This window comes from Phyllobates terribilis, unplaced genomic scaffold, assembly GCF_046119375.1.
Source record: "Phyllobates terribilis strain yellow unplaced genomic scaffold, ASM4611937v1 Scaffold_5__5_contigs__length_657084704, whole genome shotgun sequence".
In the NCBI taxonomy this organism is placed as follows: domain Eukaryota; kingdom Metazoa; phylum Chordata; class Amphibia; order Anura; family Dendrobatidae; genus Phyllobates; species Phyllobates terribilis.
The window spans coordinates 35,640,894-35,665,719 of NW_027362765.1; the positions used below are offsets into that span (position 1 = coordinate 35,640,894).

The 24,826-nt window shown below is 43.4% G+C and overlaps 1 protein-coding gene across 1 annotated transcript in view; it reads right to left on the reverse strand.

The window, feature by feature from the left end:
- Positions 1–24,826, reverse strand: part of LOC141270697 (uncharacterized) — a 74,363-nt gene that overhangs the window by 47,163 nt on the left and 2,374 nt on the right. Inside the window, exons 2-9 of the mRNA XM_073680792.1 lie at positions 18,908–19,129; positions 17,995–18,085; positions 17,124–17,214; positions 1,717–1,866; positions 1,408–1,587; positions 1,201–1,324; positions 1,024–1,121; positions 737–827 (exon numbers count right to left, since the gene is read on the reverse strand). Of these exons, the coding sequence (XP_073536893.1) occupies positions 737–827; positions 1,024–1,121; positions 1,201–1,324; positions 1,408–1,587; positions 1,717–1,866; positions 17,124–17,165 (685 nt within the window). The 5' untranslated portion in view covers positions 17,166–17,214; positions 17,995–18,085; positions 18,908–19,129. The remainder of the gene's footprint in view (positions 1–736; positions 828–1,023; positions 1,122–1,200; positions 1,325–1,407; positions 1,588–1,716; positions 1,867–17,123; positions 17,215–17,994; positions 18,086–18,907; positions 19,130–24,826) is intronic.

Consider the following 24,826-nt stretch of genomic DNA (forward strand, 5'->3'; position numbering starts at 1 on the left):
TTCTCTTCAATAGCGTGCACAATGTAGCCACAGCGCGGCTCCTCCTGCGCTCGGCGGGCAGTGTGCCCGCTATTAAAGACCATAAATATTCACTACAACCCATGGGAGTTGGTTGTAGTCAATATGCATGAGCTTTAATAGCGGGTACACAGACCACCGGCCGCAGGAGCGGCGCTGCGGCCACAGTGTGCCGGCTATTAAGGAAAATGAATATTCATTGCTCTCCACACCCATGGAAGTGGGGAGCAGGGAATATTAATTTTCTTTAGCAGCGGGCACAGCGTAGGCTGCAGCAGACGGCTGCTGCCTCCTATGCCTCTCTCCTCCGCCACTACCACTACTCCCCAGCTACCCTACCACCCACAGCACATATATTAGAACTATAAGACGCACCCCCCACTTTCTTCCAAAATTTTGGAGGAAAAAAGTGCGTCTTATAGTCCGAAAAATACGGTAATGATTCTAACGTTCCAAAATTGGAACAGCAGATGGTCAAGAAAAAAAAACCTCACACATAGGAAGATATCATGTCCATATTCCATACTGGTGAAGCAGAACATGTGCCATCACCTATAAAAGTATCATTATTACATTCACATTTAATTAGTATTTTGTCTGGAAAAGGGAAAATATAAAAACTGAAAGATCACAGAGAATAAAGAATCAGCATAAAATAATTCTATCCAGTGACTGAGAAGAATCTGTGACTTCTCTGCATTTAGTGGTTACTACTCACCTGGGTAGTCATATGTAGGAATCTCCTCTTTACACCACTCATCACCCCTCACATATGTCCCTGTAGTATTAATATGGATCAGATCTTCACCCTGACAAATATTTTAAAAGTCACAGATAGATGGAGAAGTCACACCTATGATCAGCTCTAATCCAGCCATCTCCACCGTTCTCATTACACAAGTATAAAATATATAATACTGGTGGATAAAACAAGACTGAACACAAGACCTTCACAGTCATCTACACATCATAGGGGAGATCTCATGACACCTTCTCTCCATCTACCTGATGATCCTGAGGAACATCGGGATTTCCTTGTTTACAGTCCTGTGGAAGAAGAGGACGGGGATATCTCTCGGGTGTTGTTCTCTTACTGGATAGAACTGGAAGAAACACATACAGGAACTGAATTCATTCTTTACATACAGATAATTATATGCCGTGTGTATTTAGTCCTATTACCTGGTGATGTGAGGGGCTGGGGAACCTCCATCATGATGTCCTTGTACAGATCTTTGTGTCCTTCTAAATACTCCCACTCCTCCATGGTGAAATAGACGGTGACATCCTGACACCTTATAGGAACCTGACACATAAAATGATACCGTCATCCCCCTGATCCCTTCATAGCGTTACTCTATAATGTCCCAGCATTCCCAGCAGTGTCACCTCTCCAGTCAGCATCTCAATCATCTTATAGGCGAGTTCTAGGATCTTCTGGTCATTGATGTCCTCATGTATCAGGGGGTGAGGTGGAGGCCCCGTGATTGGGCTCAGGGGTCTTCCCCATCCCTCAGACACAGGGACCTGACAGTGCTCACTATTGGTCTTCTTCACTACTGTGTAATCCTGGTTATGGAGAGACACATTGGAAATGACTGTAGTGAGATTTATTAGAGTCCTCACCTCTCCAGTTCTGTCCATCTCTTATTCCCATAGATAAGAATGATGTAATGTGACGTCATAAGAATCTCTCACCTCTCCAGTAAGCCGGAAGAGGATCTCTAGGGTGAGGTGTAATATCCTCTCCGCCATCTTGTCCCTGTCCCGACACATTCTTGATGGGTCAATCAGAAAAATTCTTTTGTATAGAAGATCTCCACTGAGAAGATCCGATATTGTAGCAATCTGAATGGGAAGAAGATGAGGCCGATGTAAGATCATAAAAATTCTGTGTAATAATAAAAATGACTGGAGATAATAAGGGGAAACAAATGAGGAGATAATATAATATCATGTCTGGATTTTCTATTTATGAGATTTTCCAAACTCCAGTCCTCATGGCCCCCCACAGGTCATGTTTTCAGGATTTCCATAGTATTGCACAGGTGAGAGAGAATTCCTGATGCCTTGATGATACTTCCATCACCTGTGCAATACTAAGGAAATCCTGAAAACATGACCTGTGGGGTCCGTGAGGACTGGAGTTTGGGAAACACTGATCTAGAACAATGCCCATACTATTACAAATCTCGATTGTAGAGGCTACTTAACTCCTCAGGGTGCCTCAACATTGCGTTCTTGCCCAGCGCACGTTGTCTCTGTTGGAACCATTATTGTCAATGGCCCCATTGACGCATACGCCTGTAACCTGTTTTGCGGGGGGCTCGGATGCAAGTCTCAACAAAACCACTGAGCATGGGCAAGAACGCAATGTGAAAGGGGCCTTAGATGTTGTGACCTATAGTGACCATCTCATCCAGGTGGTTAAACATCGCATCGGCAGCTCACTATGTAATCGCGGGGTGTTGATTGTTACGATGGCAGCCAGAAAAAATAAAAATGGTTCCGGTACCTGGAAAGTGTTGACATGAAAACGACGTTTCTTCCCAAGTAATGAGATATTATTGTGGGAAAGCATTGTCCACATGTAATTGATATCACAGTAATTGAACATTTAATAATCAGAGATAAAAGAGGAGCGGCCGACTTTCTTCTATTCACCAAAAATATATTAACCCTTTTACCCCTGGGCAATTTCCCATTTTTTTCTCCCCTTCTTCCAAGAGCCATAACATTTTTATTTTTCCATCAATATGTACTGGAAAATGATGGAAAAAAATCCAAGTGTGGTGAAATTGCCTAAAAAAGTGCAATTCCACAATGTTTTTTTGAGTTGTTGTTTTTTACCATGTTGACTAAATGCCAAAACTGACCTGCCAATATGATATTCCAGAATGAGTACACAGACACCAAACATGTATAGGTTCTTGTTTATTTACGTGGAATAAAAAAATCCAAAGTTTGTAAAAAAAAAAAAAAAGAATGTCTCCATTTTTTGAGATCTGGGGCCGGGTGAGGGCTTAATTTTTGTGGCTTTATCTGCCATTTTTATTTATACCATTTTGGGGTAGATACAATGTTTTGATCTCCTCTTATTGCAAAGTTGCGGTGGCCAAAAAACCGTAATTTTGGCGTTTTGATTTTTTTTTCTTGTTGCGCCGTTTACCGATTGGATTAATTATTTTTATATTTTGATAGATCAGGCGATTCTGAACACGGCGGTACCGAATATGTGTATTTTTTTTTTCATTTTGAATGGGGCAAAAGGGGGTGATTTAAACTTTTGAGTTTTTTCTTTTGTTTTTACTTTTTTCTTGCTTCAATAGTCTCCTTACAAGACTTGAAGCTGCGATCTTCTGACCGCCTGTGTAACATAGCAGGGCTTCAGCCCTGCTATGTGTAGCAAAAATTCCTGTGTCGGGGTTCATAGGAGATTTACAGTGACAGGCACAGGGGCCTTCTGCAGACCCCCAGCTGTCATGACAACCCATTAGCACCCTGCAATCACGTGACAGGGGAACCAATGGCTGGGACTTGTGACGCGCTTCCAGTTAGCGTGTGTCAGAGATTGACAGCAGCATTTAACTTGTTAATTGCCATGGGAGAATCTCGGATCAACCTGCGGCTGTTAGAGCCACATGGCGGCTAATCATATCAGCTGTCATGTGTCAGGAAAGATGCAGGCTCAGGGTCGGAGGCCACATCAAAGGGAGGGAGACTACCTTTCACTCACCTACTATACGTCCAAGGTCGTGAAGGGGGTGAATAGAAGTCGATCAGTTACATTATAAGGACCCAAAAATGGCGACAAAATACAACTCATCCCGTAATAACCTGATACAGAGAAAAGGCAGTGAAAAAAAAGTTATAAAAGTTGTGAAGAAAGTGATGTCAAACTTTAAAGGAAGTTCAGCGCTGAATGGGTTAATGTCCCCCTGCGCCCAGTAATGGGGGATCTCCACATACCTCCACCTGCAGAGCCGCCACCACATATATGGCTGTTCTGTGCGCACAGGACCTGTGATGAGGTCACAGGAGGGGAGGAGTCAGGGGTCACATGATCAGGGGCCTCAGTGGATGCAGGACTCTGCTGTGCTGGTTGTCATGGTGCTGGATGAGGGGAAGGTTATGTGTGGGGTCAGGAGGGGTTTACAGTGTGGATGTAGCAGAGCCGCGTATGTACGAGGTGTACAGAGCGGAGCCGCGCGTGTACGAGGTGTACGGAGCGGAGCCGCGCGTGTACGAGGTGTACGGAGCGGAGCCGCGTGTGTACGAGGTGTACGGAGCAGAGCCGCGTGTGTACGAGGTGTACGGAGCAGAGCCACGTGTACGAGGTGTACGGAGCGGAGCCGCACGTGTACGAGGTGTACGGAGCGGAGCCGAGCCGCGTGTGTACGAGGTGTACGGAGCGGAGCCGCGTGTGTACTAGGTGTACGGAGCAGAGCCGCGTGTGTGTACGAGGTGTACGGAGCGGAGCCGCGTGTGTGTACGAGGTGTACGGAGCGGAGCCGCGTGTGTGTACGAGGCGTATGGAGCAGAGCCGCGCGTGTACGAGGCGTACGGAGCGGAGCCGCGCGTGTACGAGGCGTACGGAGCGGAGCCGCGCGTGTACGAGGCGTACGGAGCGGAGCCTCGCGTGTACGAGGCGTACGGAGCGGAGCCTCGCGTGTACGAGGCGTGCGGAGCCTCGCGTGTACGAGGCGTACGGAGCGGAGCCTCGCGTGTACGAGGCGTACGGAGCGGAGCCTCGCGTGTACGAGGCGTGCGGAGCCTCGCGTGTACGAGGCGTACGGAGCGGAGCCTCGCGTGTACGAGGCGTACGGAGCGGAGCCGCATGTGTGTACGAGGCGTACGGAGCGGAGCCGCGTGTGTACGAGGCGTACGGAGCGGAGCCGCGTGTGTACGAGGCGTACGGAGCAGAGCCGTGTGTGTACTAGGCGTACGGAGCGGAGCCTCGGGTGTACGAGGCGTACGGAGCGGAGCCGCGCGTGTACGAGGCGTACGGAGCGGAGCCGCGCGTGTACGAGGCGTACGGAGAGGAGCCGCGCGTGTACGAGGCGTACGGAGCGGAGCCGCGTGTGTATGATGTGTACGGAGCGGAGCCATGTATGTATGGAGGGGAGCTGTGTATGAAAAGTGTGTACAAGATGGAGCCATGTGTACAACATGTACAGAGCGGAGCCGTGTGTGTACGAGATGTACTGAGTGGAGCCATGTGTATACAGAGCCTATCCGTGTGTATTTGTACAGTGTGTACACAGTGGAGCTGCATGTGTATATGATATACGCAGAGCTGTGTGTGTACAATATGTTCGGAGTAGAGCTCTGCATGTAGGATGTGTATGCTGCAGAGCCGTGTGTGTTTCTATGAAGTATACATAACAGTGCTGTGTGCATATGAGCGGAGCTGTGCATATATGCAGCGGCCAACTGACTGTGAAGGGCAGCTGTGCAGGACTAGTTTGTAGTATAAAATCCTCATGACCGCTTCCCTTTACAGAGTAATTTTTCAAATTTTTATGAACAGTTACACAACGGATGGTACAGAATCTTGAATCTTTATATGCATGTATCCAATATTCTGACAGATTGGATTCTGTCTGCTTCTACCTGGAAACCAGCAGCTGGGATGGCTATATATGTGCGTTGATCACACGGAATCTTTTTGTGTTTAAAGATGTATTTATTTATATGCAGAGGTGTGGCACTGCCATGGGCATGGCTTGTGCACATTCCTACACCAATCTCTTAAATTACTGGGAGAGACACATTTATGACTATGAGATTATGGAACTTTCTGTCACATGATGTTGTAATAGTTCATTCACTCAAAAAGTTCAGTAATGTTAAAAGTTATGTCTACTAGGGTCTGTGATGGGACATTGATCCAGGGAACTAGTCAGGTTGCCAAATGTTCAGTTGGGAAGGAATTATTCCCTTAATATGGGACAATTCGCATCTGCCTCATGGGGTTTTTTACTTCCTCTGGAACAATATCTTAGGGTTTAGTTTTAACTTGATGGACTTTCAAACTTAAAAACTACGGTGTCCAATGACCATGTGCAGTGCTGGCTGCATTACATTGATGACCTGTTTATAATATGTCAGGGTATTGAGCATGGACTGGGACATTTCATGGACCATTTCAGCAAAAGCATATTAACCCCTTCGCAACCCTGGGATTTTCCATTTTTGCATTTTCGTTTTTTGCTCCCCTTGTTCTCAGAGCCATAGCGTTTTTATTGTTTGGTCAATATGGCCATGTGAGGGCTTATTTTTTGCGGGATGAGTTGTACTTTTCAACGCCATTACTAGTTTTACCATATCGTGTACGGGAAAACAGGAAAAAAAATTCCAAGTGCGGTGAAATTGCAAAAAAAGTTCAATACCACAGATTTTTTTTTTTTACCACGTTCACTGAATACTAAAACTGACCTGCCATTCTTATTCTCCAGGTCATTACGAGTTCGTAGATACCAAACATGTATAGGTTCTTTTTTATTTAAGTGGTGAAAAAAATTCCAAAGTTTGGTAAAAAAAATGGCGCCATTTTCCAAGACCCGTAGCGTCTCCATTTTTTGGGATCTGGGCTGGGTGAGGGCTTATTTTTTGTGCACCGAGCTGACGTTTTTATTGATACTATTTTGGGGTAGATCCGATGTTTTGATCGCCCGTTATTGCATTTTATTGCAATATTGCGGCAACCAAAAAACGTAATTCTGGCGTTTAGAATTTTTTTTCTCGTTACGCCGTTTACCGATCGGATTAATTCTTTTTTATATTGATAGATCGGGCGATTCTGAACGCGGCGATACCAAATATGTGTATGTGTTTTTTTTTTTTAAATTATTTTATTTTGAATGGGGCGAAAGGGGGGTAATTTAAACGTTTATATTTTTTAAATATTTTTAAAAAACTTTTTTTCACTTTTTGCTTGCTTCTATAGTCTCCATAGGAGACTAGAAGCAGCACTTGTCTGATCGCCTCTGCTACATACCGGTGATCAGCTTCTCCGAATGTCTCCGTGGGTTCCAGGCGACCGGTGAGTCCCTCCTGGCAACCCCAAACAACATATCCATGGGGCCAGGTGACTTCATCGTCCCAACCTGGTCTCCCCAAATGTATCTATGGGCTCTCTGATGGTTAATGGAGCAGATCCGTATCTTTCCAGTCAGGGCTTTATACCCTTAGGCTAGAATCATGTAGAATCCAAATCTGTGTCTCTTTGGGTAAAGCCATACTACCAAGCTGATGGTGTGAAGAGAGTCTGAGTGTCCTCTTGCTTCTCCTTGATTCTCTGTTTTAAGTCTGTCTGCTACAGAAGCACATGTCCTTTTTTTAAGTACACATCCACAGGTTGGGAGTAAAGGGGCAGCCTCATGTCTCATTGTTTGAGCATTTAATGAATTTGCTTAGTTTGTCCTCCTGTCTTTTGAGTCAATAAGCCACATGGTCCACAAAGGTTAATCAACATAATTAGCAAACATTCATTGCTCCAGAATCAAACAGGAGACAACAATCAGGGTTATACAAATACTGGTCTATTCTTATTGACCAGGCACATAAATACACATACATTTACAAGTTAACACAAAGATAATAGTGTATTTCTCTTGGATTAACAAAATCTAAATGTCTGTCTTATTAAGATTATAGGCTTTATTGTCACAGTGATGTTCTGCCCAAAAAAAGATTCTTGCTTGATTGACCCAGATTCTCGTACCTTGTGCTCCCTGGATGCCTCAGGTGACCCACTGTGGTCATGTTGTCGGAATAAACTCTGACATGGGTCCCATGAAGTAAAGATGTTACTGTCTTGAGGGCTTCCTCTACTGCTTTTAAGTCTCTGAAGTTTGAGGACTGACTGGCAATCTCTTGATTCCCTGAAAGGGGACCTGGGAGACTACAGCTCCCCAACCTCTTTTGCTGGCATCCCTCATTACTGATGTTAGGGGATTCTGAATCCATGATATTTTTTTGCAAGATTTCACAGACAGAGCCACCAGCTGAAAGACACTTTTACCTGGCAGGGTAGATGGATTCTTCTGCTGGGTGAACCCTGAGTTCTGTTCCAGAGTAAAAGAATGAGATTTTGAAGGATCTTTGTATGGGTCTGAGAACAAGGAACTGCTTGGATACAAGATGTCATGGACCCCAGGACCGACATTGCTAATTTTATAGATACCGTCTTCTGGTTCCTCAGAGTATAGATTCTGAATCTTATCTGTACAGGTATCTGCTTGTTTTTTGGTAAGAAAGAGATCTGTTCTTGGGAATCTAAGATAATTTCCAGGAGAACCTTTCTGTTGGAAGGATACAGGTCTTATTTCTAAATATTTACTAGTCAAACGCCAAACTAGAGATGCCAGAGTTTGGAGAGTTGTCTGGAGATGTTCCTTGAGTTGTGGAACAGAGGGAGCCATTATTAAAAAATCATCTACGTAGGGGATGATACAAATGTCCTGCTTTCTTATGAACACTACCATCACCGCCATCTGAGCTTTGTAAATATCCGAAGATCTGAAGAAATCCCAACAGGAAGGACATTGAATTGGAGGTGAAGAACTTTCTGTCCTTAAGTGACCGCAAATCTCAGGAATTTTCGAGAAGCTGGATGTATGGTAACGTGGCAATACTCATTCTGTAGATCGATGGTCGCCATGACGAAAGTCTTTCCCTATTAGCAGGACCATAGATCTTATAGATTACATTTTGAACCTTCTGTATGTAATATGGTGGTTCAGGCATTTCAAACTTATGATTCTGTAGGCCCCCCTTGTTTCTTTTTTTTTTTTTTAACAGGAATAGATGAGAATAGTGGCCCTGGCCCCGTTCCATTTCTGGAACTAAAGTGATCACTCCTGACTCCTGGAGCCCCAATATCAGGATATCTTGTAATCTTGGATTACAGAGATGTTATTTCTAGCCTCTGCGGGGGATAGGAGAACTCTATCTTAGTCCCCACGCTGTCAGAATCCAGAATCCTTTGATCGGAAGAGAATTTTTGCCACTGTGAGAGAAAACCTGAAATTCTGCCTCCCACTTGCCTGGCGTCATTGCCTTTCTTGCCACTGGTTCTGAAAAATATTTTTTCCTTTTCTTCTTTTGGGGTAACTCCAGCATCCCGATTTCCCTTTCTCTCTGTCATGCAGGATTTGGGGCTGTGATGGATGAAAGGATCTCCTCCTTAACATTTTTGGTTCGGGTAGCGATTTCTTCCTATCAAATGCCTTTTCTGGTAGATCGTCCAGAGCCGGACCACATACATATTCTCCCCTGAAAATATGGAACAAAGTTTGGATTTAGATAGAATATCTCCATTCCACATTTTCAACCAGCGTGCTCTTCTTGAGGTGTTTGATAAAACTGAAGATCTTGCCGCTACCCTAACTGTGACGATACAGCTTATAATCTTAATCAGCCAGACGATTAGATTTGTTAAGCCAAGAGAAATACACTATTGTGTTTCTGTTGACTCATTAATATATGTGTCTTTCTGTGGCTAGTCAAAAAGGACAGACCAGTATTTGTATAGCCCTGAATGTTGTCTTTTATTTGTCTGTGAACAATGATGTTTATTACTATGCTAATTGCATATTATACTAAACTAGCTAGATGTTTATTTACAAGAGTCCCCTGCTATTACCAACTATGTAAATTGATTAGCTCAAACAATGAGACCTGAGAGCCCTGCACCTTTACCTCTGACCTGTGACTTATGACCTTAGCCACATACAGTACAGGTCAAAAGTTTGGACACACCTTCTCATTTAAAGATTTTTCTGTATTTTCATGACTATGAAAATTGTACAGTCATGTGGAATTATATACTTAACAAAAAAGTGTGAAAAAACTAAAAATATGTCTTATATTCTAGGTTCTTCAAAGTAGCCACCTTTTGCTTTGATGACTGCTTTGCACACTCTTGGCATTCTCTTGATGAGCTTCAAGAGGTAGTCACCGGAAATGGTTTTCACTTCACAGGTGTGCCCTGTCAGGTTTAGTAAGTGGGATTTCTTGCCTTATAAATGGGGTTGGGACCATTAGTTGTGTTGTGCAGAAGTCTGGTGGATACACAGCTGATAATCCTACTGAATAGACTGTTAGAATTTGTATTATGGTAAGAAAAAAGCAGCTAAGTAAAGAAAAACGAGTGGCCATCATTACTTTAAGAAATGAAGGTCAGTCAGTGCGAAAAATTGGGAAAACTTTGAAAGTGTCCCCAAGTGCAGTTGCAAAAACCATCAAGCGCTACAAAGAAACTGGCTCACATGAGGACCGCCCCAGGAAAGGAAGACCAAGAGTCACCTCTACTTCTGAGGATAAGTTTATCCGAGTCACCAGCCTGAGAAATCGCAGGTTAACAGCAGCTTAGATTAGAGACCAAGTCAATGTCACACAGAGTTCTAGCAGCAGACACATCTCTTCAACAACTGTTAAGAGGACACTTTGTGCAGCAGGCCTTCATGGTAAAATAGCTGCTAGGAAACCACTGCTAAGGACAGGCAACAAGCAGAAGAGACTTGTTTGGGCTAAAGAACACAAGGAATGGACATTAGGCCAGTGGAAATCTGTGCTTTGGTCTGATGAGTCCAAATTTGAGATCTTTGGTTCCAACCACCGTGTCTTTGTGCGACGCAGAAAAAGTGAACGGATGGACACTACATGCCTGGTTCCCACCATGAAGCATGGAGGAGAAGGTGTGATGGTGTGGGGGTGCTTTGCTGGTGACACAGTCACCAGACCTGAACCCAATCGAGATGGTTTGGGGTGAGCTGGACCGCAGAGTGAAGGCAAGAGGGCCAACAAGTGCTAAGCATCTCTGGGAACTCCTTCAAGATTGTTGGAAGACCATTTCCGGTGACTACCTCTTGAGGCTCATCAAGAGAATGCCAAGAGTGTGCAAAGCAGTCATCAAAGCAAAAGGTGGCTACTTTGAAGAACCTAGAATATAAGACATATTTTCAGTTGTTTCACACTTTTTTAAGTACAGTTATATGAAAAAGTTTGGGCACCCCTATTAATCTTAAGCTTAATGTTTTATAAAAATTGGTGTTTTTGCAACAGCTATTTCAGTTTGATCTATGTAATAACTGTTGGACACAGTAATGTTTCTGCCTCGAAATGAGGTTTATTGTACTAACAGAAAATGTGCAATTTGCATTCAAACAAAATTTGACAGGTGCATAAGTATGGGCATCTCACCAGAAAAGTGACATTAATATTTAGTAGTTCCTCCTTTTGCAAAAATAACAGCCTCTAGTCGCTTCCTGTAGCTTTTAATGATTTCCTGGATCCTGGATGAAGGTATTTTTGACCATTCCTCTTTACAAAACAATTCCAGTTCAGTTAAGTTTGATGGTCGCCGAGCATGGACAGCCCTCTTCAAATGATCCCACAGATATTCAATGATATTCAGGTCTGGGGACTGGGATGGCCATTCCAGAACTTTGTAATTGTTCCTCTGCATGAATGCCTGAGTAAATTTGGAGTGGTGTTTTGGATCATTGTCTTGCTGAAAGATCCATCCCCTGCGTAACTTCAACTTTATCACTGATTCTTGAACATTATTGTCAAGAATCTGCTGATACTGAGTGGAATCCATGCGTCCCTCAACTTTAACAAGATTCCCAGTGCCGGCATTGGCCACACAGCCCCAAAGCATGATGGAACCACCACCAAATTTTACTGTGGGTAGCAAGTGTTTTTCTTGGAATGCTGTGTTTTTTTGCCGCCATGCATAACGCCTTTTTGTATGACCAAACAACTCAATCTTGGTTTCATCAGTCCACAGGACCTTCTTCCAAAAAGAAATTGGCTTCTCCAAATATGCTTTTGCATACCTCAGCCGACTCTGTTTGTGGCGTGCTTGCAGAAACGGCTTCTTTCGCATCACTCTCCCATACAGCTTCTCCTTGTGCAAAGTGCGTTGTATAGTTGACCAATGCACAGTGACACCATCTGCAGCAAGTTGATGCTGCAGCTCTCTGGAGGTGGTCTGAGGATTGTCCTTGACTGATCTCACCATTCTTCTTCTCTGCCTTTCTGATGTTTTTCTTGGCCTGCCACTTCTGGCCTTAACAAGAACTGTCCCTGTGTTCTTCCATTTCCTTACTATGTTCCTCACAGTGGAAACTGACAGGTTAAATCTCTGAGACAGCTTTTTGTATCCTTCCCCTGAACAACTATGTTGAATAATCTTTGTTTTCAGATCATTTGACAGTTGTTTTGAGGAGCCCATGATGCCACTCTTCAGAGGAGATTCAAACAGGAGAACAACTTGCAAGTGGCCACTTTAAGTAGCTTTTCTCATGATTGCATACACCTGGCTATGAAGTTCAAAGCTCAATGAGGTTACAAAACCAAAAAAAGTGCTTTAGTAAGTCAGTAAAAAGTAGGTAGGAGTATTTAAAACAAGAAAATGATAAGGGTGCCCATACTTATGCACCTGTAAAATTTTGTTTGAATGCAGATTGCACATTTTCTGTTAGTACAATAAACCTCATTTCAAGGCAGAAACATTACTGTGTCCAACAGTTATTACATATATCAAGCTGAAATAGCTGTTGCAAAAACACCAATTTTTATAAAACATTAAGCTTAAGATTAATAGGGGTGCCCAAACTTTTTCATATAACTGTATATAATTCCACATGTGTTAATTCATAGTTTTGATGCCTTCAGTGTGAATGTACAATTTTCAAAGTCATGAAAATACAGAAAAATCTTTAAATGAGAAGGTGTGTCCAAACTTTAGGTCTGTACTGTATGTAAATATAAAAAAAGGGTTTTTCTATCCTGCTGCAAAGAGAATTGAAAGAGACTTGACAAGGAGAATCAAAGATCAGACTCTCTCAGACCATCAGCTTGGAAGCATGGCTTTAACCAAAGAGACACAGATTTGGATTCTACATGATTCCGGCCTAAGGGTATCTGGCCCTGACTGGAAAGATATGGATCTGCTCCACTGACCATCAAAGAGCCCATGGATACATTTGGGGAGACCAGGTTGCAACGATGAAGTCACCTAGCCCCAGGCATATGTTGTTTGGGGTTGCCAGGTGAGACCCTCCGGCCACCTGGAACCCATGGAGACAATCGGAGAAGCCAGATTGGGACCAGCCGGTCATCTGGCCCCATGGAAACTCTCGGAGAGGCCAGGGTGGGATCCTCGGGTCTCCTGGCCTTGTACTTCGATGGACTGTTGGCTTCCAAAGCTTGATGCTACCTTCTCTCTGTGGGGGCCCGCCAAAAGCGGGGGGCCACTGATTGAGGTATTTGACCCTGGAAGCCCAAAGTCGCAGCTGTTCTATCCCAGGCGGGCCAGCGGAAGGGTGAGGACTGTGTAATGTACCATCTTGGGTAGGGTAGTTCACTCTTCAATGTGTTTATTGTCCATTTTGTGGTTCAATAAAGTATTGCCACACTGTTTTACCCTCACCCTGTGTTGCCTGAGTAGTATTACACCCACTCAAGACCCCGGGTCTTCACACTAACCGATTCTGCTGAGGCATCTGCTAGGAGTCCGGTAGATTTCAGTAGAAGAGATAAAGAGTCAAGTAGGTCTTACCTACGAGTACCACCACTGAGATGATCTTCAAGCTGATGTAACCTGACGGAACATGGATCTCGCTACACAGGTGGAAATGACATTAGTCTTTAAAGAAGCTGCCAATGGCTCCCAAGACTTCCTCAATAAAGAATCCATTTTTCTGTTCAGCGGGTCTTTGAGCTGAGAGGAATCTTCAAACGGTAAGGTAGTTTTCCTTGCCACTTTAGCTATTTGAATATCTACTTTACGAATCTCAGACCAACATTTGGTTTTGTCCTCCTCTAGAGGAAATCTATCCTTCAGCTCTCTTGGAATGCTTAGCTGCTTCTCTGGGAACTCCCATTCGTCTAGAATTAATCTCTGTATGTTATAATGAATGGGGAATACCTTTTTCCTCTTTTTACTTAATCCTCCAAACATCTCATCTTAAACAGTTCGAATCGTCTTTTCTTCCTCTACTTTAATCGTATTCTTCACTGCTGACAAAAGCTCCTCCATATCTTCTGAAGAAAAATAATATTTTTTATCTCCCTGTTCTAAACCGCGACTAAGGATTAACTCTCCTTTTTCCAGTCATTCGTAAGAGATGGATATGTCCGCCTATCCCTTGGGTTGTACTTCCTCCTTTTTGTTGTCGACGGTGTCATGGAGAGATTGAGAAAAAGAGGCTAGGGAAGTCTGAATTTCCTGCTGTACCATTCCCCTTACTTCCTCCATAAGAGAAGGGTGCTCTTTTGTTATAATCATCTCTGTACACCCCTGGCATAATAGCTTTTTGTGGGAAGATGGGAGATTTTTCCTACAGATTATACATTTGCGATTTGTAGCTTTCTCCCTCACTCTTGGCACAGGATCCTTGTCCCACTAAAATCAAAGAGGGAAGAAGCCCTAAGTTCGGATCATGATCCAAAAGAGTGGGAACTTACCCATGCCTGTAATACTCATTGGGCCTGGGTTCGCACTGGGCTCTGCAGATGCAGATCTTAGGAAAACCACACCCTCCATAGAACAAAATTTACAGACCTACTTTGGGGTGTATTCCGTCAGGGCCTCTTACAATGCAGTGACCGTGACCAAACGCGACAGCATCCAATGGGATGAGACTCTTTCTCCTGTTTCCAGTAATCTCCAGTGTAAGAGATCCTGGATAGATTCTGCAGCTCCAGTGGTCTTATTTCAAATCTCCCGCTCTGAAAATGCACTGTGTTCCATGCTGGAACACAACTGGAAGTGATGCCCGAAGGACCTTGGCAGCTCCCGATATATCCTGTGTGCAGATCACATGGACGGAAGGAGGAACAAGGCTGGGGAGCTTCGGGAAGACCCCAGCCTACCACTACTCAGCATTGCCCTGGAGCGCAGAAGAATGGCGCGGTCCCGCTCCAGAAGGATGCGGGAGCAGTATGAGAAGAAAGGCGGAGCAATCGACCTTTGCAGCCTGGCTTAGTAAAGCTAGATAAACCCTGAGGTGACTGCTCACCAATCACAGCACCACACAGGAAACCTCTTCATGCCCCTAGGGAAAGGAAAAACACTGAGGATAGAGGGTGGGGATGGGGTATTTAACCTCCTTGTGTTTTCTGTCACTAATTAGGATGAGGATGCAACTTCCTGTGGTGCTATAGCTGGGGGGGGGGGGATTAGAGAAAAGAGCTTTTATTATACTCACCTTCGGGGCGGTCTAGTCCGATGGGCATTGCTGTTCTTGATCTGGCGTCTCCTGTGTTCTTACAAGCACTGTCCCCCCCCCCTTATTTAGTGTGGATGAATCGTGGTACGTTATCTCCACAGTGTCCTCAATCTCGCAGGCGTACTTTTCTCTGCCCTGCCGAGGGCAGAACAAAATACTGTAATGCACGGGGAAAGACCAGAGCAGATAGAAGTATGCTGCGCAGGAGCGCGATGAAGGACACTGTGTAGGTGACATAGGACATTTCATCTACACGAAGAAAGGTGGAGGATGGCGATCGCAAGTAGAGAAATCCATCCACTCCCACCATGCAACTCATTTTCTCTGCTCTCCTAGTAGCAGGAGATATAGCCCCTAACCCTGTTCCTCCTAGTTCTAATAAATGTAACTTACTTTCCGCTGCACATAAAAACACCACTAATCGCATTAATATTCAGTGCATGCTTTCTCTTATCTCCTTTAACTGTGACCTCTGAAATTCCCAGTCAGTGTGTAACAAACTCCTCTATATTCATGACTTCTTCCTTTCAAATTTCCTTAATTATCTGGCTTTCTTACTAAAACCTGGATCTAGGAGTTGGACATCACAGAAGTAGCTGCTGTCTCATATGGTGGGCCACATTTTTCTCATACCTCCGGACCTGAGAACAAACAAGGCAGAGATGTTGGCCTGCATCTTTCATGAAAGAGAATTCAGATTTCTTTCCTTATTTGCAGTTAAGACTTTCTATTCAGTCTTCACCCCAGCTTTTCATATTGGGGGAACATATCCTTTTCATTGATTATTTATTATCAAGTAAAATCTATAAAGGCAGAATTAGTTCCCTATACAAATATTTGATTAATCGACTTTCAGAAAAGAATAAATTCTTTGAATCAGATCTTGGATTTATCTTAAACAATGGGAAATAATTGTAAATTCTGCTAATGTTCTTCTCTACGTCACATGGGAGAATGTTCCAATTTATGGTTAAAAGAAAAAAACAAAATGTTTTAGTATTGTGTTAGCCAGTTGAAAAAAGATTGATTGTTCTCATTGGATGAAATAAAGTAATAATCTTGTAGTTATAACACCTTCTAATGTATAACAAAAATAAAATAAGTGATGTTACAAAGCAAGATTTGGAGACTACTTAAGTCTCTTCATCAGACATGGTACCAAAGTGAATGAGAAGGAACTGCTCTGTCCACGTGATGTAACACAAAAGTAGAATTGCCGCCAGAAAATAAAAAAAGGCCCCAATACCCTTTTTAAGAACTGGAACATTTTTAGAAATATCCTATTCTATACATGGAGGCTAAAAAAAATAATAATTGTATTTTTCTTTGTGTATCTATTGTTTCTATTTTAGTATATAAAGAAAAAATAAAAGATAGAAAAATTCACACTTGGCTCTCACTTGAATGATGTCTCAGTTATAAAAGTGAAGTTTGGCCAGAAAGATGGGAACTGGTCTAGTAGCGATCATATGAGCACAAACAGCAGTGTAGAAGAGAGAGAAAGTAGAATCATCCAAAAAGAAGCCAGGATTCTAGGAAGGCAACAGCATCATTACCCTCCGCTTTTCCAAGAGATCAACCATATGGGTAATATTCTTCTAATGATTTTCTTATTTGTCAGCACATATTACATATGTTGTTATTTGAACTTCCAGATTAGAGACCTGGGCAGCTAAGGATGGATCCAACAGGATGTAAGTTATGGTCGAAACAGGTATCATGCCATCAGAAGAACTTTCAATGCCCATAGTAATGGGGACAGTGTCAGAATGGTGACCACTTGATAAAACCGATAAAGCATTGACAGCCAGTGAATGAGAATAATCTGGGCCTTCTCTGCATTTAATGGTTACTACTCACCTGTGTTCTTATCTGTAGGAATCTCCTCTTTACACCACTCATCACCCCTCACATATGTCTCTATAGCATTAATATGGGTCAGATCTTCACCCTGAAACAAATATTGTGAAAGTCACAGACAGATGGAGAAGTCACATCTATGATCACCTCTAATCCTGCCATCTCCACCGTTCTCATTACACAAGTATAAAACATATAATACTGATGGGTAAAACAAGACTGAACACAAGACCTTCACAGCCGTCTACACATCATGGAGATCTCATGACACCTTCTCTCCATCTACCTGATGATCCTGAGGAACATCGGGATTTTCTTGTTTAAAGCCCTGTGGAAGAAAAGGACGGGGACATCTCTCTGGTGTTGTCTTCTTACTGGATATAAGGGGGCTTTAGGGATCTGACAACTTTAACCAATTTGTATTATTTAGAAAAATCGCCAGTCTGAGGCTGCACACGCTTTCTTAAATTAAAAACGCATCCAGTTTTAGGTTCATTTTAAATAGGTTGTTATTTTCAGTTTACCCATTACCATATACAGGAAGTTAAGATCACTGTGACATTACTAAGGCTGTGTTTGCATTAAAGAGCTTGAAAAGTATTTGATACAGTCCTAGGTGACCTCAGAGTGTTATTCACGTCTTTTCGGGGAATTGGAGGATTTGAAGTGTTTTCGTCTTGCTGCAAATAACATTTCCTGGCAACAATCAGCAAACTGAAGAATTGCGATTTCTAATTCTGCTCATCTGTAACAGCCAATGTACAAATGACCTTTAATTGTAATATAACCGGACAATACCGCGGATAAATCAGCGAAAGCCAGTGACTGAGAAGAATCTGTGACTTCTCTATATTTAGTGGTTACTACTCACCTGGGTAGTCATATGTAGGAATCTCCTCTTTACACCGCTCATCATCCCTCACATATGTCTCTGTAGTATTAATATGAGTCAGATCTTCACCCTGAAACAAATATTGTAAAAGTCCAGACAGACTGAGAAGTCACATCTATGGTCAGCTCTAATTCTGCCATCTCCACCGTTCTCATTCCACAAGTATAAAACATATAATACTGGTGGATAAAACAAGACTGAACACAAGACCTTCACAGCTGTCTACACATCATAGCGGAGATCTCATGACACCTTCTCTCCATCTACCTGATGATCCTAAGGAACATCGGGATTTTCTTGTTTAAAGCCCTGTGGAAGAAAAGGACGGGGACATCTCTCTGGTGTTGTCCTCTTACTGGATATAACTGGAGGAAACACATAGAGGAACTGGATTCATTCTTTATATAGAGAAAATTATAGGCTGTGTGCATTTAGTCCTGTCTATTACCTGGTGATGTGAGGGGCTGGGGAACCTCCATCATGACGTCCTTGTACAGATCTTTGTGTCCTTCGAAATACTCCCACTCCTCCATGGAGAAATAAACTGAGACATCCTGACACCATATAGAAACCTGACACGTACAATGATACAGTCATACCCACAATCCCTTCACAGCATTACTGTATAATGTCCCAGCATTCCCAGCAGTGTCCCCTCTCCAGTCAGCAGCTCAATCATCTTGTAGGTGAGTTCTAGGATCTTCTGGTCATTGATGTCCTCATGTATCAGGGGGTGAGGTGGAGGCCCCATGATTGGGCTCAAGGGTCTTCCCTATCCCTCAGACACAGGGGCATGACAGCGCTCACTAGAGGTCTTCTTCACTACTGTGTAATCATGGTTATGGAGAGACACAGTAATAAATCTCACTACAGACATTTCCAGAGTCCTCACCTCTCCAGCTCTGTCCATCTCTTATTCCCATAGATAAGAATGATGTAATGTGATGTCATCAGAATCTCTCACCTCTCCAGTAAGCTGGAAGAGGATCTCTAGGGTGAGGGGTAATAGTCTCTCCGCCATCTTGTCCTTGTCCCTATCCTTCCTTGATGGGTCAATCTGGAGAATTGTCTTGTATAGAAGATCTCCACTGAGAGGATCCAATATTGTAGGGACCTGAATGGGAAGAAAATAAGCTGATGTAACATCATAAAGAATCCTGTGTAATAATACAATTACTGGAGACAATAAGGGGAAACATATGAGGAGATAGAACATGTAGATGTTCTATTTATGACATTGATAGTTGGAAAGTCCCTTTTTTCTACATCACGATGCACACTAGATTCTGTGGTCAATACCGACTGTCTCATCCATGTAGGTTAAACATTGAAGAGAAAAAAAAATAACAAATGTTCTAGCACATGAAGATTGATAACATAAAATCTATATTTCTTTCCAGGAAATGTAGTGCACAGTAAACATGCACTAACTGTACATTTAATAATCAGAAATAATAGTGGAGCTCCTGTCTTTTTTTTACGTGGTTTTATATGGACCCAAAAATGACACAAAATACAACTCATCCAGTAATAAATAAAACCTACAGCGATATGGAAGGGAAAGAGAAAAGGTCACAGCAGTAGTAATAAGAGATGCACAATTCACAACAGTCACTGTACAGACGAGGGGTTAATGTGGCCTGCACCCAGGGGATGACTGGCAAATTTTGGCCTGGGGGGCAAGCACACAGCAGTGACCCATCCTTATTGTGTTTCCAGTGTGAAACTCACCATTGGGTTGGGCACAATATAATCAGACACTATAGAGCAACAACCTCACCAAAGATCTGAAGCTCATTACATAGAAATAGTACTAGAACCATGCTAACTACATAGAAGCAGTAAAAGAGCCAAGCCTACTACACAGATATGGTACCAAAACCAAGCTTAGCACCCGTTTTTTTTCTGCTCTTCTAGCAGTAAAAACGCCCATTTTCAGTGTTTTGGGGTGCAGATTATATGTCTGCTTTGTCTACAGTACATGTTTAATACATTTAGTTTTATTCACCAAAACGCTTCAAAAACACTCTGAAAAATGATGTTGCTGCAAGAATTGACATGCTGCAGATTTAAAATGATATAATAACAGGAGAAACAGAGTACGTATAGGCATAAAAATAGTATAGCTTTATTAAATACCAAATATAAAAAAACGGCCACCAAGGGTGGCGGTATGAAGTAGATAATAGGTTACAAAATGCAGCACATAGTAGTGTGTATACAGAATATATATACTTTGAGAAAAATTTCCTCAAGGAGAAAGAGGAAGGAAAGGCAAGCACAAAAAGTACAAAAATAGCACACACCATACATATGCACAGGTCCGCACAGATGTACAGATGAATATACAATGTCAATGCAGATACAAGTATCGCTTACCAATTACAATTATAGATAGGAGTAATAGACAGGCCAAGGGCCAGGAGAAATAGAGGTACCAGGTGGCCCCAATAGAGCCTCGACGCGCGTTTCGCCCCTAAGCTGAGGGCTTTCTCAAGAGGCATAGATGTGTAGGAGATCAGGACCTTTTTAAGGTCTGATACCCGGTCACGTGACCGCATCGTAGGTCACGTGACCGGAAATCAGGAAGTGATCAGTACCAAGCGGCGCATGCGCCGGACGCCGAGTATTGTCGGCGCGGGCAGCGTCCGTCACCCGGCAACGCGCATAGCGGAAGCACATAGTATGTGCCCCGGAAGCGCGTGGCTAGGAACAAGACGGCCGTGCCCGGGCCGAGAACAGCACACCTCCGGCGCATGCGCACCGCAAACTGAACACCAAAACAGAGAGTTGCCACTAACAGAAGGAAAACACACCACAGGAGATGGACAGGGATCGGGATAGAGGGGACATCATTCATCTCACATATAATATAGTAAGGTACAACATGAAATAATTAGTAAAATGTAAAAGTTGTAAGAAAACAGACAATAGTGTCAAACATATAGCAGATATCCAAGTGTCCAATATGTAACACCAGTCCCATAAGATCCAGTCTAGTCAACGCGTGGGTCACAGGATGTTTTCCTTTGTATGTTGTATCTTGGCAACACAAGAAGAGAAAACAAAGAAATAGAGGAGATAAAAAAATAAAGTAAATAAGATGAAAAAGACACACCAATGTTAAAAACAAATTACAAGAGTTAAAAACAAGGGGATCAAGGGCCACAAAAATAAAACATAGTAGCAGAACATCTAAGGCGGAGAACGATCCGTGGAGGAAAAATCATCTCACAGAAAAGGAGCGAAGCTAAGTGTCTCGTTAAGGCCTAGGGGAGACATGGTTTTCAGACGTATGATCCATTTTGTTTCTTTTTGGCCAAGTATCTTAGTCCAATCACCACCACGGGAGCCAAGGTGTAGAACATCAATTCCACGCACCTTCAAAGATTTTGGGTCACAATTGTGTTTTTGTTGAAAGTGACGTGGGATAGTTTTTAGTTCCCGTGGATCGGCCACCGTTTTTGCCGCGCCAATGTCGCGCACATGCTCCCGTATCCTCACCCGTAGCTCTCTCGTGGTAAGTCCGATATAGATTAAATTACAAGCACAAGTTGCGTAGTAGATTACATTAGTTGAAGCACAAGATATAAAATAACGGATTTGATAGTCACGGGAGCCATCGGATGAGGAAAAGGAGACAGAGCGCACGGCATTGGCGCAGGCCAGACAGCGTCCGCAGGGAAAAAACCCGAGTCTTGGTCCACGGGACCCGAACGGGTTGGTTGGTGGGGGAATGTAATGACTACGCAATCTACTACGCAACTTGTGCTTGTAATTTAATCTATATCGGACTTACCACGAGAGAGCTACGGGTGAGGATACGGGAGCATGTGCGCGACATTGGCGCGGCAAAAACGGTGGCCGATCCACGGGAACTAAAAACTATCCCACGTCACTTTCAACAAAAACACAATTGTGACCCAAAATCTTTGAAGGTGCGTGGAATTGATGTTCTACACCTTGGCTCCCGTGGTGGTGATTGGACTAAGATCCTTGGCCAAAAAGAAACAAAATGGATCATACGTCTGAAAACCATGTCTCCCCTAGGCCTTAACGAGACACTTAGCTTCGCTCCTTTTCTGTGAGATGATTTTTCCTCCACGGATCGTTCTCCGCCTTAGATGTTATGCTACTATGTTTTATTTTTGTGGCCCTTGATCCCCTTGTTTTTAAATCTTGTAATTTGTTTTTAACATTGGTGTGTCTTTTTCATCTTATTTACTTTATTTTTTTATCTCCTCTATTTCTTTGTTTTCTCTTCTTGTGTTGCCAAGATACAACATACAAAGGAAAACATCCTGTGACCCACGCGTTGACTAGACTGGATGTTATGGGACTGGTGTTACATATTGGACACTTGGATATCTGCTATATGTTTGACACTATTGTCTGTTTTCTTACAACTTTTACATTTTACTAATTATTTCATGTTGTACCTTACTATATTATATGTGAGATGAATGATGTCCCCTCTATCCCGATCCCTGTCCATCTCCTGTGGTGTGTTTTCCTTCTGTTAGTGGCAACTCTCTGTTTTGGTGTTCAGTTTGCGGTGCGCATGCGCCGGAGGTGTGCTGTTCTCGGCCCGGGCACGGCCGTCTTGTTCCTAGCCACGCGCTTCCGGGGCACATACTATGTGCTTCCGCTATGCGCGTTGCCGGGTGACGGACGCTGCCCGCGCCGACAATACTCGGCGTCCGGCGCATGCGCCGCTTGGTACTGATCACTTCCTGATTTCCGGTCACGTGACCTACGATGCGGTCACGTGACCGGGTATCAGACCTTAAAAAGGTCCTGATCTCCTACACATCTATGCCTCTTGAGAAAGCCCTCAGCTTAGGGGCGAAACGCGCGTCGAGGCTCTATTGGGGCCACCTGGTACCTCTATTTCTCCTGGCCCTTGGCCTGTCTATTACTCCTATCTATAATTGTAATTGGTAAGCGATACTTGTATCTGCATTGACATTGTATATTCATCTGTACATCTGTGCGGACCTGTGCATATGTATGGTGTGTGCTATTTTTGTACTTTTTGTGCTTGCCTTTCCTTCCTCTTTCTCCTTGAGGAAATTTTTCTCAAAGTATATATATTCTGTATACACACTACTATGTGCTGCATTTTGTAACCTATTATCTACTTCATACCGCCACCCTTGGTGGCCGTTTTTTTATATTTGGTATTTAATAAAGCTATACTGTTTTTATGCCTATACGTACTCTGTTTCTCCTGTTATTATATCTAATGTTGAGTAGGCTTGTGGCAATTACTAGCCATGCATTTTCTAATTGGCGTCTTGCCACGATTATATAAAAAATGAAGGCCCTTCTGTGTATATTCACTTGTTTCTGTTTTATTACAGTCTATTTTTGGCCTATGATGGATTTTAGAGCCCGGGACAATTCGTGGCTCGCACAACTTCATGAAATCTCTAGTAGCACTGGTACTAATATACAGGCCAAGGACCCTGGATTACAGGAGAACATTATTAAACTAAGGGCGACTCTGAGGCGGAGAACGAGAATGTGGTGGAATCATGCTTTTCTATCTAAGTATATAGAGGGGGAATTAATCCCCAGAGGTCTTAGGGTTCAGATATTCCCGTCCTTTGATGTTGAGGAGGAAACATTTAAGAATAACTGGGAAACCCTGGCCAACAATTGTTCCCTAGGTTTTCTTAAAACTTTTGAAGGAACATAGTGAAACCTCCCTCAAAGAAACAGAAATAGAATTAGAAAATTTGCAGACCCTAGTGCAAAAGGACCTGACAACAGAGGAACTTAGGCGGCTTAATGAGGACATAGATTTAGAACTACAGAAATGGGTGAAAGAGATCTGTGCCAACAAATCCAAGAAATTTGCACGTGATGTCAAGGATAAACAACTGGGATATTTATACAAATGGAGACTCCCACCCAACCGGGGTAGACAGGACATGAAGCGTACCCCTTCTCACTCTAGGTCCTCATCGGCCGCCTCTTCTACTACTGTGGGTGAGAGGAAACTCAGTGGAAATACCATATCTGGGTCCCTCTCTATCCCCCAGACCTCGTCAGGTATCCAGACGAGACCCAGTCATAGGAGAAGGCGACATGTGCCATTTCAGGTTGGTAACGCGTGGGGGGGGCCCCGCATCATCAACTTATCCACACATGTGCTAACTAGAGCACAGGTGGAGGTCCTTGAGTTGGGTTTGTCATTTGCACCCACCAATTCATTTGACTTTTTTACTGCACTCAAGGACCTCCACCTCTTTGCTCGCAAGCTAATTTTGCAAAAATTGCATTCCAGGCCCGGTGGTGACGATGGCCCGACGGCGGTGGCGGAGAGGGAGGCGGTACAGACTTTGGAAGCACTTCTACTGGAGCAGGAGAACTCACAAAGAGGTGGGTCATTAGAAAAAATGAGATCCAGATCTGCAAGGTTCCCCCCCCTGTCGATAAGCCCAGCTGTCGATATTTTTGTGCGGCTTGTGACAGAAGACTTGAAATGTCTATCTACTCGCAGAAAATTCGACAACTTGACATATTCACAGCGGCAAGCGATTAGCCAACTTCAGTCTTTAACAGACGTCGTAATAAAACCAGCCGACAAGGGGGGCAACATTGTAATCTGGCCCTGCTCACAGTACGAAAAAGAAGCCCTGAAACAATTACGGGATAGTAACACGTACTCCAAATTATCATTTAATCCTACCGCCTCCTTCTCCTCCACCCTCCAAGGCATCCTAGCCCGGGCGTGTGAAATGGATATTATTGATAAAAAAACGGTGGAGGCGCTAACGGTACGCTTCCCCCGTACAGCTATATT